Source organism: Myotis davidii, unplaced genomic scaffold, assembly GCF_000327345.1.
Source record: "Myotis davidii unplaced genomic scaffold, ASM32734v1 scaffold1755, whole genome shotgun sequence".
Lineage (NCBI taxonomy): Eukaryota > Metazoa > Chordata > Mammalia > Chiroptera > Vespertilionidae > Myotis > Myotis davidii.
The window spans coordinates 157,131-172,253 of NW_006286225.1; the positions used below are offsets into that span (position 1 = coordinate 157,131).

General features: G+C 39.4%; 1 protein-coding gene across 1 annotated transcript in view; it reads right to left on the reverse strand.

The window, feature by feature from the left end:
- LOC102756642 (collagen alpha-1(XXV) chain) overlaps positions 1-15,123 on the reverse strand; it is a 209,248-nt gene that overhangs the window by 77,861 nt on the left and 116,264 nt on the right. The window contains exons 11-12 of the mRNA XM_015559760.1: positions 3,018-3,071; positions 1,068-1,094 (exon numbers count right to left, since the gene is read on the reverse strand). Coding sequence (XP_015415246.1) covers positions 1,068-1,094; positions 3,018-3,071 — 81 coding nt within the window. The remainder of the gene's footprint in view (positions 1-1,067; positions 1,095-3,017; positions 3,072-15,123) is intronic.

Below are 15,123 nucleotides of genomic sequence, written 5' to 3' on the forward strand. Positions count from 1 at the left end.
TGCCCCTTTTTCCTCCTGAGTGTCCACACAAAAGAGTCATCGGGTGACTAATTAACTTCAAGTTCATTACCATGAACTGGCTGGACGCCATGTAAATGTACTGATAATCTGTTATGAGGGACCTCAATAGGCAGCATACTTAAAAAATTGCTTGGAAATCCCTTTGTTAAAAAACAAAAGCAAAGAAACTAACTTTCTCATTAGGAAAACAGGTTCAGAGCAGACAGACATGGGACAGAGGGTCTGAGTGTCCCCTCTGCTTTGTTCTCCTTCCATTTAAATAAGTGGCTTTTGTTCTTTTTGTTTTTTAACACCTACATTAGAGTTACATTCAAACGTTTGCTGGATCTTTAGAGGTATTTCTTTGGGGAGGAGAGGTGATGATACTGATTTGTCAGAAAGATCAGATCACTTAGGAAGAGCATTATGGACTATCTGGAAGTTTCCTGTCAGACAGCTCACTTCTCAAACACTAGAAAGAAGCATGAGAACCAGGAAAATTAGCTTTACAATATGCTCTGAGAGTCTAAAAATGATCAGGACATGCCCAAAGGTAGTAAGGAAGGACAGCAAAGAGAAATTTAACATATGGCACTCTTCTTCTTTTGTTTCTCTTTTTGGTTTTTATGGGAATTCTTTGTGGGGCAACTCTCAGTATATTCGCTCCGGTAAACATCTGTATCCCTTTAACTCAGTGACCTAAGAAGCAGCAGAGAGATGTGGATGCTCAGAAAAGCACTGGAGTGGCATTAGTGAGCAGGGAGAAAAGAAATTTTGCAGGCCCGGGATTTCTGAAAGTCATTTAAACTCCAGACATAGAATGTTTAAATTTGTTCCTTTTCCCTCCATTTCTTTAAGCCCTTTAAAAATTTCTTTCTACATATAAGAATTACACAATTTTCTCCTTCCACTAATTAATTATGAAAAAAAACAGTCGTCATTATATCTATATCTATAAATCTATACCTAAATCTATTCATCTGTCCATACTTTATACAGTTCTGCTTGGTACCTCTTTGGGGGAGGGGGAGGTGGTGGAAGATAAATGTGGGTAGAATAAACCTCACCTTTTCTCCTCGCTCTCCAGGTTCTCCCTGGAGGAGAATAAAAGAACAAAGATTGAGTGACATATTAAATTGTAAAACACCCAATTAAGCAATACCAAACAAAATCAGATATTGAACATAGTTGATAAATCATATGTGACCCTTTTGGGGGGCAATATATAGTTGCTACATGAAAACAAATGGTAATATGAGTTTCCGGGAGAATTGGGCATGGATATCAATATAAAATAAAATCTTAATTCTTTGCCTTTAGAGGACTAAAGAAAGATATTTAAGATTATCATCCTTAAACTGGGCTCTAAGGAGAACAGTGTGGTGGCAATTTAATGTCTTGGGCAGTTTTTTAGTCTAGGACTTTGTATTCTGCCGAAACGCAGAATCAGTAAGGTAGGTGAGCACATCCTTGCACGAAGTCTTTATTCAAAGCAGCCCCTGGTACATGGGCTATTTCAGGGTTCCAGAGTCCCCGTGTAGTTCTGTCTTCTCCTATCATGACCATAAATACAGTCCTGAACTTGGACCCCTTCACAATGTCGTGAACTCTACCCTACCGGGAACCGGCATGTTCCAAGTCAGGTGTACTTTGGGAGGCACTGGCACCTTCAGGAAAAACAGCAGGATGGCTGAATCAAAGTGAGTTTAGGAGAATGTCTTTACTCAGAATGACGACCCCGTTACTATGCGGACTAAAGTGAAAAGCCGTGCTCTGCAGAGTACCTCATTTTCCCTTTACCTGGGAAGGGACACAGGATGGCGTGGGAGAGTTCTAAAGTAAATTATACACGTTATGAGAATATTCCCTTTACACAAAGTGTAAGTGCTGCCATGAGATCAACTGCTTTGAAAATGGTTTACGGTGATTATTGTGTTTTTAAAAATTATAACCCACTCTAGAAGTCAGTTTGGAGTCAAGATTATTTTCACTCACTGGAAGTCAGCCTGACCCTTTGGCTTTCTGAATTTCTGACTACCTTTCAGCGCTCACCATCCATCGAGGGTTGCTAGGCAACAGAAGGATAGCACTGAGAACAGGCCTTGAGCACTAACTCCTACCATTTGGCTCTTTAGCAGGAACAAGAGAGGGAACAGACCAGGAGAATGGCTGTAGAGCCAGAAGAAATATCTTCTTTCCTCTTTTACAGGACAAAGGACAGGTCTACAGGTTTTAGGTCCATCCTAAGTGCCTGTCAATAGCAATGTGATCTGTAAAATCAGCTGACAGGCATCTGTGAGTACGGATAAACACCAGCACAGCTGACAGGATTAGACGTTAGTTTTGTACTTCAAGGGATGTTCACCCATCAAAGGATTTGGGATTTGTCTGCCTGCTTGGTTTAAACTAAACTGTCACCAATCTTTTTATATTTAACAGATTCATTTGTTCTTCAAGAAACAAAGAAAACTTGCAATCCAAAAAAAATAATCTTCATTACATTTTTCCCTGTTTAGTAATCGACTACATCCATTTTTAAATTTTAAACATGCCACGTCTTTATTCTGCTCTTCATTTGATTAACTGGTTGTGTTGTGTAAGTGCTAGAGGCCGCCAAATCTTGAGGAAAAGCCACAGCGGCACTGAGAACTGCATCTTTAGTGAGTTGTGTAACTAGAATACAAATTTTAGGCAGTATGGACATGGCCTACGTTTGAATACGCTCATATTAAGTGTCAAATGACAACACTCATATTTGAAACATGTACTTTCTCATGTTGTGTCCTAGGATATAGGTTTTAGATGATTTTATCTTGCATTTGTAATGCTAACAAAAATCACAAGCATAATTTATTCATTAGTCACTAAGTTCTGTACTATAGCATATTATACTATTGACAAAAAACAATGATAACAAATAGGTAAAATCAGTGGAATATTAAAAAAAATTGTATTAGTTTACAATTTCATGAAAATTCATGTCTCAAATAATTTTACTAAATTTTATTTGTACTGACCTTTGGCCCTGGTATTCCGTTCTGTCCCACTGCTCCAGGCAACCCAGGCTCACCCTCAAAATAAAAAAATAGGTATTACTAAATAAAATAGACAAAATCAGCACATTATATAAATCATTGGAAGATATGGTCATCTAACAATGCTCTCAGCGTAGATAGAAAGTAAGTGTCTACCAGTGTAAATACAAGTTAGTTTATTTGGTCCCCCCAAAAAGTGCTAAGCACCAAAGATAAACCTGGGCTAATTTTTTTTGTTCAGTCTTTTCTCCATTAAGAAAGCAAAAGCAATTTATCAATGTGAAATGAGCATCTACCATGGTACTGGGTACATTGTAGGCAACAAATAAGTATTTGTTGCATGAGTAAAAGACATCTGAAAACATAAGACTTTTAAGTGATTGGTCAGTTCAGGAAAATATAGACTAAATCATTATACAATTAGACTTAATCAAATGAGCATTTCCAAATCTAAAGCGTGAAGAACAGACACATCTACTTAATTCATTTAGACACATTTGATACAAAAGTAAAAAGTGAAAATGGCTTTGTTTTCTCTTTCCAACTTCGCTGTAAAAATAATTCCAATAAAACATTCAGACGTATGGCTCTCGTCACATTGAATGATAGGAATTTGGGGAAAAGATGATGGCTATTATGCTAGAAAGCATTCCATTTCAGAAAGATGATGATGCATCCCAGTCTTTTTAGATGCTGAGCCAGCAAATGTTTACCAAGGAGGAGAAGTGGCTTGAAGGGCCCGAAGCAAAGGGGAGAGACTCCGGCTGCCAGGGCTTCCATGTGGCTCCAACTTAGAGCAACTGGAATTTCATTTTCATTACAAAACCTTTCCAAAGCCCTTGATTATGTGCTCCAATGACTGGACCATTTCCTTCTTCCACTGAGGGTTGTAAAGTTGCTTCTTAGTTAATTAAAAAAAAAACAAATTTCATTCTTAGATTAGTTTTAGTTTCACAGCAAATTTAGTTGATTTGTAAGCATGTTTTGTAAGTCACCTGGGGGGCAGGGATTGTGCCATTTTAATATTGGTGCTCTCAGCAAAAATACATATGAACATATACATATATGAAAATATGTACATTAATGATCATAATAGTAGTAACATTTAAGTGCCAGGAATGTTACATTCACTAACTCAATTATCACAAATTTCTATGAGGTAAGTACTATCTTTATCTCTACATATCAGATGCACAAAGAAAAGCACAGAAAGGTTAAATAATTTTTTCAGATTTACACAACTACAGCCAAGGTTTGAACTCTCATGATCTGGCATAAGAGACTGTGCTCTTAACAATATGATGCACTGCTGAATGAGTGAATGCATCCACAGGTCGGGAGAGAGTAGATGATGAGTATTCTATCCCCATTATCAGTCAGTTTATACTTCTCATTTATAAATGCCCTTTCAGAATGCATAGAAACCTGAATTAAATATTACTTATAAAGGTGATTTTTGTACATCTATCAGATAAATTAAGCAATGTGAAGCTTATGGTATCTTTCTAGAAAAGAAAAAAATGTTTTACTGTTATACTGGATTATTATAATTGTGAAAGTCTTAACTTCATGCAAGAAATTCTGCTTTCTATATCAAGTTACACTATAATCACAACTCTTGCACTTTCCTTGCTAAAATGGCAAACTGCTATCTTGGAATAACGCTGGCCATTATAGGAAATTTTTGATAGACCATTTGTAAATCAAAAGGGTTACTTGGAAATAGAATCCACTCCAAAAGAGGACTATGATTTTACTGTGCAACCAGAAAAAGAGCTATCCAGTCTACTTTCTTCAAAGACTACAACAGGATGTGCTAATGTCCAAACACATGGTTGAATGCAAACAATAGATGCTACCAGGGAACAATACAAACTTTATTTAGACTTTCAAAGAATAACCATGGTAGTAATAATAATAATAATAATAATAATAATAAATGGTCAAGCCCAGAATAAGTTGTGTAAATAGTATGCAAAATTTAGGCAGTACGAACATGGCCTATGTCTTAATATACTCATGATAAATGTCAAATGACAACAGTCATATTTGAAACTTGGACATTCTCATGTTATTTAAGTGTCCCAGAATATAGGTTTTAGACAATCATATCCTGCATTTGTACTGCTAACAAGAATCACAAACATAATTTATTCATCAGTCACAAAGTTCTGTACTGTAGCTTATTGCTAGTATACTATTTTAAAAAAAGCAATTATTTCCATTGGGATATTTAAAAAATTGTAATAGTTTATAATTTCATAAAAACACATGTCTCAAATGATTCCACTTGGTTTTATTTGTACTAACCTTTGGTTCTGGTATTCTGGACAAAATATATGCTGAGATTTTGAAGCAAGGAAGAGAAACATTGCTTAGGTATCTATATAACGTCTACCTTAATATATGGACATTGAGGGACTAAAACTTGATCCCTTTTTTCCTAGATTTTATACATTTTTAAAATAATATTTTAACATAAAAGGAAACAAATAAAAACTGCACCCATGATCCCATCACCCTATAATAATTGTTTTCATTTTGTCCTGTTTCCTTCTAGTCTTTTTTTTACGTATGCTTACATATTTTTAAGCAATTGTCAGCTGATTACATAGTCTGACCTGTTTATTATTATTATTTTACTAGAGGCCTGGTGCATGAAATCTGTTGGTGCAAACACTGTAAATACGTGTTTAAAAATGTAATATTTTATACAAGATACACTGGAGAACAAAGGGAACTCAAGGTTTTTCCACTTCCGCAGTCCAGCTGCCTATCAGCTCCTCCACTGGGGCTCCCGTGGTGCCCCACATATTGAACAGGGTGACTGTATGATATAGATTGTGATCCGGGATTTTTCTTTTCTGTACAAATTTGGTTTTAAAAAAAGCAGCTCATTGAATTACCTCGCAATGGTGTGTTTGATTCTTTTTTAAACTGTTCTCCCACATTGTGCAATTTTAAAATAAGTAACTTAAGCTTATATAAATCTTGAATTGTATACTCAAAAATAAAGGGTAGAGTCCCTAGGTCTGGCCAGCGATCAGGGCCAAGTGGGGCCTTCCAGCTGCTGGCCAAAGCCTCCCTTCCCCAGATGCCAGCTGCTGGCTGGGGCCATCCTTCATTCCACGCCACGCCCTGGTGGTCAGCACACATCATAGCGAGCAATCAAACTCCCAATCTCCCAAATGAACTACTGAGGAGACAATTTGCATATTAGGCTTCTATATGTATAGAATATAGATATCACACATTTGTTTTCACACACTATTCATGATTGTGTTGTGAATAGTTGAATTATCATTTACCAAAGTTAGGTTTGAACCTGTTTAAATTGTTGAATACTTAGGTAATTGCCATTTTTTTTGCTATCCTATATAATAGAGAGGTAATATGCAAATTGACCCTCACACCCTCACACAAGATGGCCGTCCCCTTGTGGGCACAAGATGGCTGGCAGGGGAGGGCAGTTAGGGGTGACCAGGTCGGCAAGGGAGCAGTTAGGCATCGATCAGGCTGGCAGTGGAGTGGTTAGGGAGTGATTAGACTGATAGGCAGAAGCTGTTAGGGGCAATCGGGCAGGGAAGTGGTTGGAAGCCAGCAGTCCTGGATTGTGAGAGGGATGTCTGACTGCCCATAGGGATCAGGCCTAAACCGGCAGTTGGACATCCCCTGAGGGGTCCCAGATTGGAGAGGGTGCAGGCTGGGCTGAGGGACCCCTCCCCCAGTGCACAAATTTCATGCACTAGGCCTCTAGTTAAACATAAACTAAAAAAAACACCTCTGCAAATATTTCTTAATAGCTTTCCAAAAAGGTTCTGAGTTTTATCTGCATGTATAGGCACCCACTCTGTTACTTTTCCACAATTTCATCAGAACCGGATATCACAATTTTAACAATTTTTGGCTATTTTAATAAGCACAGAAGAGTTACTGTTGCTAAGTTTTGCAGTTATCACTTGTAAGGTTAAATATTTTCCATGTGTTTATAATTTAAATACATATCTCATAAAATTGTAAAGCTAAAATTTGAATAAGCTTTTCCTAAGTGAATCAAAAGAAAATGAAATGAAGAAGGAAAAAATGACTCATAGAACTTCACCTTTTAAATAAATTATATCAAGAAAAATATATGCAAACTTAGATTAGGAGGTTTTGGAGCATTCTGTTGTTATCCAAAATTATTTTCTTGGGTTGTGAGAAAGAAATGTTAAAGATAAAATGCTGTACAACTTTGTGTACCAACGTCAGGTTATGGGGTACTGAAAGGCATTAATTCAGTGATGGTGAACCTTTTGAGCTTGATGTGGCATCATTTTGAAAAATCCTATCTTAACTCTGGTGCCATGTCACAAATAGACATGTTTTGATATTTTCAATCATAGTAAAACAAAGACTTATATTTTTGATATTTATTTTATATATTTAAATGCCATTTAACAAAGAAAAATCAACCAAAAAAATGAGTTCGTGTGTCACCTCTGACACGCGTGTCATAGGTTCGCCATCAGTGCATTAATTCATTCAACTAACACTGAATTTAGTGAAAATTTATTTTATACACTACTCTGGTCTTTTTCATGGTATATAAAGATGAAATAGACATGGCAAATGTCTGTGTCTAAAGAGCTTATTTTTGAGTGAGAAAATATATATACAAAAATAGCTTGGGGCATCTAATTAAAGTAATAGATTGTTTTGTAAAATGTATTTTATTGATTTTTTTAGAAAGGGAGGAAGGAAGAAGAATAGAGAGATAAAAAATATCAATACCTCGGCTGCTTCCTGCATGACCCCCACCGGGGATGGAGCCTGCAACCCTGGCATGTGCCCTGATTGGGAATTGAACTGGTGGCCCCATGGTTCCTGGGTTGATGCTCAACCATTGAGCTATACTGGTCAGGCGATAGACTATTTTTTTAAGCAAAGTTTTCTTATACTTCATGAAGTAAAGAGACACAATAAATATAAATCAAAGGTACGTCTTAATGGAGAATGAACCATATGTTATATATAGTGTTCATATTTTCTGAGTACAAAATATAATTATCATGAAGCTTCTTCAAATAAAGTTATAATAATATTCTATTGTTATATAATGTAGTAAAAATGTACACATTCAGCCGAAACCGGTTTGGCTCAGTGGATAGAGCGTCGGCCTGCAGACTGAAAGGTCCCAGGTTCGATTCCGGTCAAGGGCATGTACCTGGGTTGCAGGCACATCCCCAGTAGGAGATGTGCAGGAGGCAGCTGATGTTTCTCTCTCATCCATGTTTCTAGCTCTCTCTATCTCTCTCCCTTCCTCTCTGTAAAAAAATCAATAAAATTTATTTTTTAAAAAATGTACACATTCAGAGAAATATATCAGAAAAGACAGACCAAAGAAAAGGGAATTAGGTTTTGTGTGTATAGAGAGACAGTATCATTTGTTGGTACTATCCATTTTTTTTCTGAATGCATTTCACATTCACACATTCTGAAGGACAATCCAAAGACAGAATAAAGAGAAACAGCAGCTAACATCTTAACTACAGGGAGATTGATGTGGTTTTCTCTAATATACTTTAAATTCTAAGGCTATTCCCAAAGGATAATTCGCATATTCAAGCTAAAAATAAGTTGGGCTGACTTTTAAGAAAGATGGCTTTCTTTTCTTTTTTTTTTTTTTTACACCACTCTTTAGAACTCTAATGTAAAACGTAATTCAGGGCTTTTACAATTATTTCAGGTACAACTTGAAAAAATATTTTAAGACAGAAAGGAATGCAGTTTTCTCATGTAATTGAGTGCTAAAGGGAGATAGGTTATTTAGCAGCAATATCGCTCGCCATTACTCAATCATAATTGTTTTTCACTCTGGCAATGAGAATGAGTCATAGCTTAACATTTTTAGCATAATATAATTCTGCATTCACTTGTCAAAAACAGATTTGCTTCTGTTATGTACTAGTACTAAATTTTCTTAAAGAACTCATCCAAACAGAAGAGAAAAATAACTATAAGGAGCATGGACCAGAATGTGGCGTCAGCCTTAAGATTGTTGGAATTGGGGGTGTTGGTGCATATATGCAATAAAATAAAGACGAAAAGTGGGCAGCGAGGCCACGGATACCTCTCTAAACACTGGCTGTATGGGACCTTTCTTCCTGGAGGTGACAGAATGCTGAAGGATCCCAGTAGCTTGCGTAGTGAACAGGATTGGCCTTGAGTCATTCTTCCTCTATGGGCAGTCACGGTGGAGAGTAGCTGTTCCCTTTTTAGGCTTCGGGGCCTCAACGGTTTTGGCAGCAATTGGATAAACATCACTTGGTAGAGGAGGATTCTTTGAAGGTGAGGCACCCAACCCAGACTTCAGATATAACTATTTGGGGAAGAGGAAGGAAAATGGGGTTCCTGCTCTCCATTCATATGTGTTTTCTCTCTCTCTAATTTAGTTTTGCCATTCTAGTCTCCTAATGGCAAAAGAGTATGAACATGAACTTGAGTGAAGATAGAAGGTACAAAATAACCAATATATTTTACCTTAACATTTATAGAAATGTAGCATGACACAACAATCTATGTATGTAAAAGCCTAATATGCAAAGTGTCCCCTCGGGAATTCAACTGGAAGACCGGGAGTTCGATTGCTCACAATGACATGCGTTGACCACTAGGGGGTGGCACAGAATGAAGGAAGGCCCCGGCAGGCAGATGGAAAGCCCAGATCAGCCCTGATTGCCAGCTAGCCCTAGGGACCCTACCCAAGCACGAATTTCATGCACAGGGCCTCTCGTACAAAATAAGAATCTTAGCGCCAACCTTCAAGTGTTATCAGTGCTCTAGAAGAACCCTTATTCTTTTTGTACCTGTGCATACTTGTGTGAACTCCCAGGGATACCCACCCCCAGCTTAAAAAGTTTGACGTAAGGGAGACCCAGTTGACACTGATAACATATAGTTTTGCTCCACTATCTTTTTAGTAAGTTTGTGAGGGGTGGTCTGCTGAACTATTCATCCTTGGAAACAATTCTTTTATGTATGTTATCTACACCCATTTTACATCTAAAACACAGCCCACTTGTATATTGGAGATATATAAATATCCCCTTATTACAGGGGTGGCCCCAGAATCTCCACCACTGCCAGCACTCCCTCTGCCCATTGCCTCACTTTATTTTCTCTATTGCACCAATTACCACCTAAGCTATAATTAAAAAAAGAAAAGTTTTATCTCCCTTACTATGAATGCCAGATTTGGGAAATAAAAATACAAAATACCCAGTTAAATTTGAATTTTAGATAAACAACAAATACTTTTTTAGTTCAATATATCCCAAGCAATAAAAGGGATATAGTCATATCAAAAACTATGGGCTGTTTACCTGAAGTTCAAGTTTAATTGGGTATTTTATTTGGCAACTGCCATCCCCATCCCCTCACCACTACTAGAATAGAAATTTTGTCTATTTTGTTCACTAGAAACCGTTCCTGACACATAATAATTGTTCAGAACATACATATTGGAGGAAAGAGTAAATACAGGAGATGCAAACACATTACACCTACATAAAGATGTGAAGCACTTATAACCCTTTCAGTACTGGGCAAGTGGAAAAGCCCTATAACCATAGTGACAACAGTCGGTTGTCTCAGCTACAGCAGGTCCCAGGACAAAGATGGGAGAGACCTTAACCCAGCAGGGACACCTCCAATCATGCAGGTCCCTCTGGGAGATTAGGATTGAAGAGCAGAGAAAGCGCATGGGGTAAGAGGGAAGGGTGGGAGTGAGTGTGGAGAGGAGTCCCGTTAAGGACTGGATGCCAAGAACGAGCTTCTCAAGAAAGCCTCTGAGCCCCTCCAGGACTCTGCAGGGGAAGCGTGCCTGCCCAGGACTAAAGGATCCAACAATTCTGCCTGCGGGTACAGAGACTGGGCTGCCATAAATATGTTCATATGCTCAGTTATCTCCCCTCTTCCATCTGCTCCGTTCCTCACCCCATGTGCCTCAGGGGAAGGGTGAGCAGTAGCCGGGGCAGTATTGGTTTTATAAATTAACAGGTCATCTAACGTTTCCAAAACACGCTTTCAAAACTCACCCAAGTATCATCGTTTACCTTATGAACTCACGCTAACATCTGCTTTTCCCTAAGCAGAAACATACACAAAATAACGAGTTTGTTAGGTGAACCAAGCCTCATTCTTAACAGATGAAGAAACATTCAGAGAAGGGAAGGAACTTCTCCAGAGGCAACTCATCGCGAAGAGGAAGATGTGAGGTTAGAAGCTGGGTCTTTGATTTCTCATCTTGTGTTCCTTTTATTTAAGCAACTTGTGTCCAAAAACCCATTCATTTTTTATGCTTTTTTTCTCTTTCATTTCAGTATAAACTAGGAGAGTGGCTTCAGGAAGCCTCCAGTCTAGTCCTATGTTCTCCACTTCTGGTCCTGGGACATAGAGCAAACGGCTTGAGCTTCTGTAGAGCTTGTTTTTTCTTCTATGCAGTGTGCGGGGTAAATTAAATGCGTCCTCTCTCCCGGCACTAAAGAATTAAGACTTAGTTTCACTATTATTATTATTTGTTGTTGGCCTAAAGATGTCACTGGTGGCTTCTTATTCCTCAGACATCTGATTAAACTTGGCTCAAGTCCGAGTTTCACAGGCTGTGGAAGTCCAAGACCACCTCTCCGGTCCTGCATCTGCATGTGTCACCTCTGTTGTGCCCCAGACCAATTCCGACATGTCAGTCAGTCAGTTACCTGGAGAACCCCACTCTCCCCAGACCTTTTGCAAGCTCAGGACCGAATACCTGGTGTTCTCGGGAAGCTATCACATCACAGAGCATGCAGACATTCTTCATCTTCCTGCCTTCTCCTTTCTCCCCCTCCCATTTCAACTCCCTCCCTCCCTTGACAGTTCTGGGAATTCAGCTTCACTCTCTCTTATGTGGAGCAATTCAGCCGTTTTGCAAAAGCTTCTACTTGCATATCCAATCCCTTCTTCTTTTTCTGTTTTTTTTTCCTGGAGGCGGAGGGAGCTTTGTAACATGGCAAAAGGAAAATCAGAAGAGCCCTAGCCTGGGCCATTAGGGTTGGTTATGCGTCAGAGCTCTGCCTTCCTTCAGAGGACTCTGTTTTGTTCCTCTAATCAGCAAACTCCAGCCCTAAAATTAGAGTCTCTTAGTCTGCATTGGAAATATGAATATTAATGAGTAGGAAAGTAGACAGGTCTAGCAGCCAGGAACTTAATAAAAATATTCTATTTCAGATAATATACTGAAATGGGTCTTAAACTGATTACAGTAATAACTAAATTAAACCTTGTAATCAAGCCTTCATTATGCTTTCTTTTTTTTTAAAAGTACCACTGTCTAAAAATGTAAAATAACAAAATATGATAGTTATAGCAATAACATTACAGTATGGACTATTTCAGAAATAAGTCTGCTGGTTAGCTCTTTTTCTTTTAGTTTTCTGTATTGTTCCTGTAGATGGAAATATGCCAAATATAATTTGAACAAAGAAATTCAAATGGAAAGCGATAGTAAGAATTTAGGGGTCACAGAAAGTAGTTAGGTTGAGCTTATTTGGGTGAAATTTAAAATAAATGAGGATTATCTACCTTGAGCACATCCTTAAAATTTAAAGGTCTGGGTAGGAGTCCATGGCTGCCCCATCCACCCCTCATTGCAAATGTCCTCCCTCTTCCCAGCCCCAGCTCTCCACTTCCCCAGGAAGAGCCGTGGGGGCTGTGTGTGAGCACATCCTGGGAGCTCTGCCCGCAGATCCCACTGATAGCTGCTGCAAGGCCACCCACAGGCTGAGGAGCACACACCCTGGCTGAGCGTACACCCGTGGGAATACGGACTTGGGGACAAGGCCACTACAGGTACTGGAAGCAGAATCAGGGCAATTGATGGAGGAATTTTTGTGCCCCCTATAATCTAGAAGTGGGGAGACCGGGCTGTGAGTAGGCATGTCCCTTTGGCCTCATGGACCCCACACTCCATGGGGAGGGTCACACTATCAGAGGGACAAGGGGGGGTGGATGATGAGCACCGCGTGCTGGGCTCTAAGGGAAACACCATCCAGTACTTCCTGCTTAACTTAAGAAAGGTGCAAAAGTAGGTGCAAACCGGCCAGGGTATGATGCCAGAGGCCAGTCTTTTCTGCATGCAGGAAAAAATTGTTCTCCGTGTGTACTGTCATGGGAAAAATAGGTGAAGAACAAAGAGATGTTTTAGAAAGACAAAATGTCAAAATGGAGGAAGGGGCATTGTGAAGTGGGAGAGTTTGCAAGGCGCGGGTTAAACCACACACAACACAGTGGTCAGCTCCCTGGCCACACAGATCTCTTCTAAATTAGACAATCCATGTTTCTTGCAACTTTCCATGGGACTGGGGCTGCCAGGAAAGAAACTGCAGTGGGAGCAGCTAATCACTGTCTCCAGTTCACAGAGAAAAACAGCCTGGACTTATGTAATGATACATTGGAATAAACAGTTATATTTATTAATTTCTATATTTTTTATTACCACTTTGAGGTAAATGTTATAATCCTCATTTGACAAATAGAGAAACTAAGGCTCAGAAAGGTAAGTGACTTGTCCAAGGTCAAACAAATAGTGATGAGCGAGCGGGGACAGAATTTAAAATCCTCACTCTTTCACTTTCAATTAATTTATTTATTGTCTAAAGTTTTACATATGTCTCCTTTTCCCCCTGCTTGAGCTCCCTTCCGTGTCCCACCCTGGGCAAGCCCCCACCACCCCAGTGTCTGTTTTAAAAAAATACATTTTTTCATTGATTTCAGAGAGGAAGGGTGAGGAAGAAAGAGATGGAATCATCAATTGGTTGCCTCCTCCATGCCTCATACTGGGGACTGAGCACACAACCCGGGCATGTGCCCTGACAGGGAACCACTTAAGTCTGGGGCAGACCTGGCTCTGAAGCTGAGCTTTACCACAAATATCTGATGATCTAGGCCAGTGGTCGGCAAACTCATTAGTCAACAGAGCCAAATATCAACAGTACTTCTTCAAAATAGACTCGCCCAGGCCGAAAACCAACTTCTGTGCATGGGCCACGAAGTTTCAATCGCACTGTACGTGCGCCTGCACATGGTATTTGTGGAAGAGCCACACTCAAGGGGCCAAAGAGCCACAGAAAGCTTGATTTTTAATACAAATTCCACAAATCAAGCGTATCACTTAGAGGTCAGATGTAATGACACAAGAACAGGCCTGGCCAGTTGCACAGTGGTTAGAGAGTCAGCCCGATAACTGAAGGGTCGCAGGTTCAGTTTTGGTCAAGGGCACATATCTAGGTTGCAGGCTCCATCCCCGGCCCTGGTAGGGGCACATGCAGGAGGCAACCAATGGATTTCTCTCTCTCCCTCCCCTTCCCTTCTTCTCTCTAAAAAAAATGAATGGAAAAAATATCCTTGGGTGAGGATTAACAAAAAAACAACAAACTCTGTGGCTTATATTGACTTAATATTTTAGTGGTCAGAAACTCGGTTGAAATGCAATCTCTGATGAATATAAAAATTCTACAGTGGTTGCTGACTCAGTGTTTTAAAAACAGAATTCTAAGACCAAGGTTGTCTGTATTTTCATTTGTAAGCACTGAAGCCTAGTGATAGGTTCTCTCCCCACTGCCAAGTGCTGTTCATCTTTTAAGTTTCCCCTAAAATCACCTCTTCAGGTCCTTCCTTGACCCTTTGCTCCAGGCCAGGCTGGCCTGTGCTTCTCCACCGTGGTATTTAACAGCACTGCAACTTAACACGTTTTAGCAAGAATGCTCATTTAGCCCTACTTGGTTTGGCTCAGTGGATAGAGCGTCGGCCTGTGGACTGAAGGGTCCCAGGTTCGATTCCATCAAAGGACATGTACCTTGGTTGCGGGCACATTCCCAGTAGGGGGTGTGCAGGAGGCAGCTGATCGATGTTTCTCTCTCATTGATGTTTCTCACTCTCTATTCCTCTCCCTTCCTCTTTGTAAAAAATAAAATATAAAAAAATTTTTTTTTCTATAAAAAAAAATGCTTATTTAATGTGCATCGCCCCGACGAGGCTGGAAATTCCATGAGGGCAGAGAGAGCTTTAATGC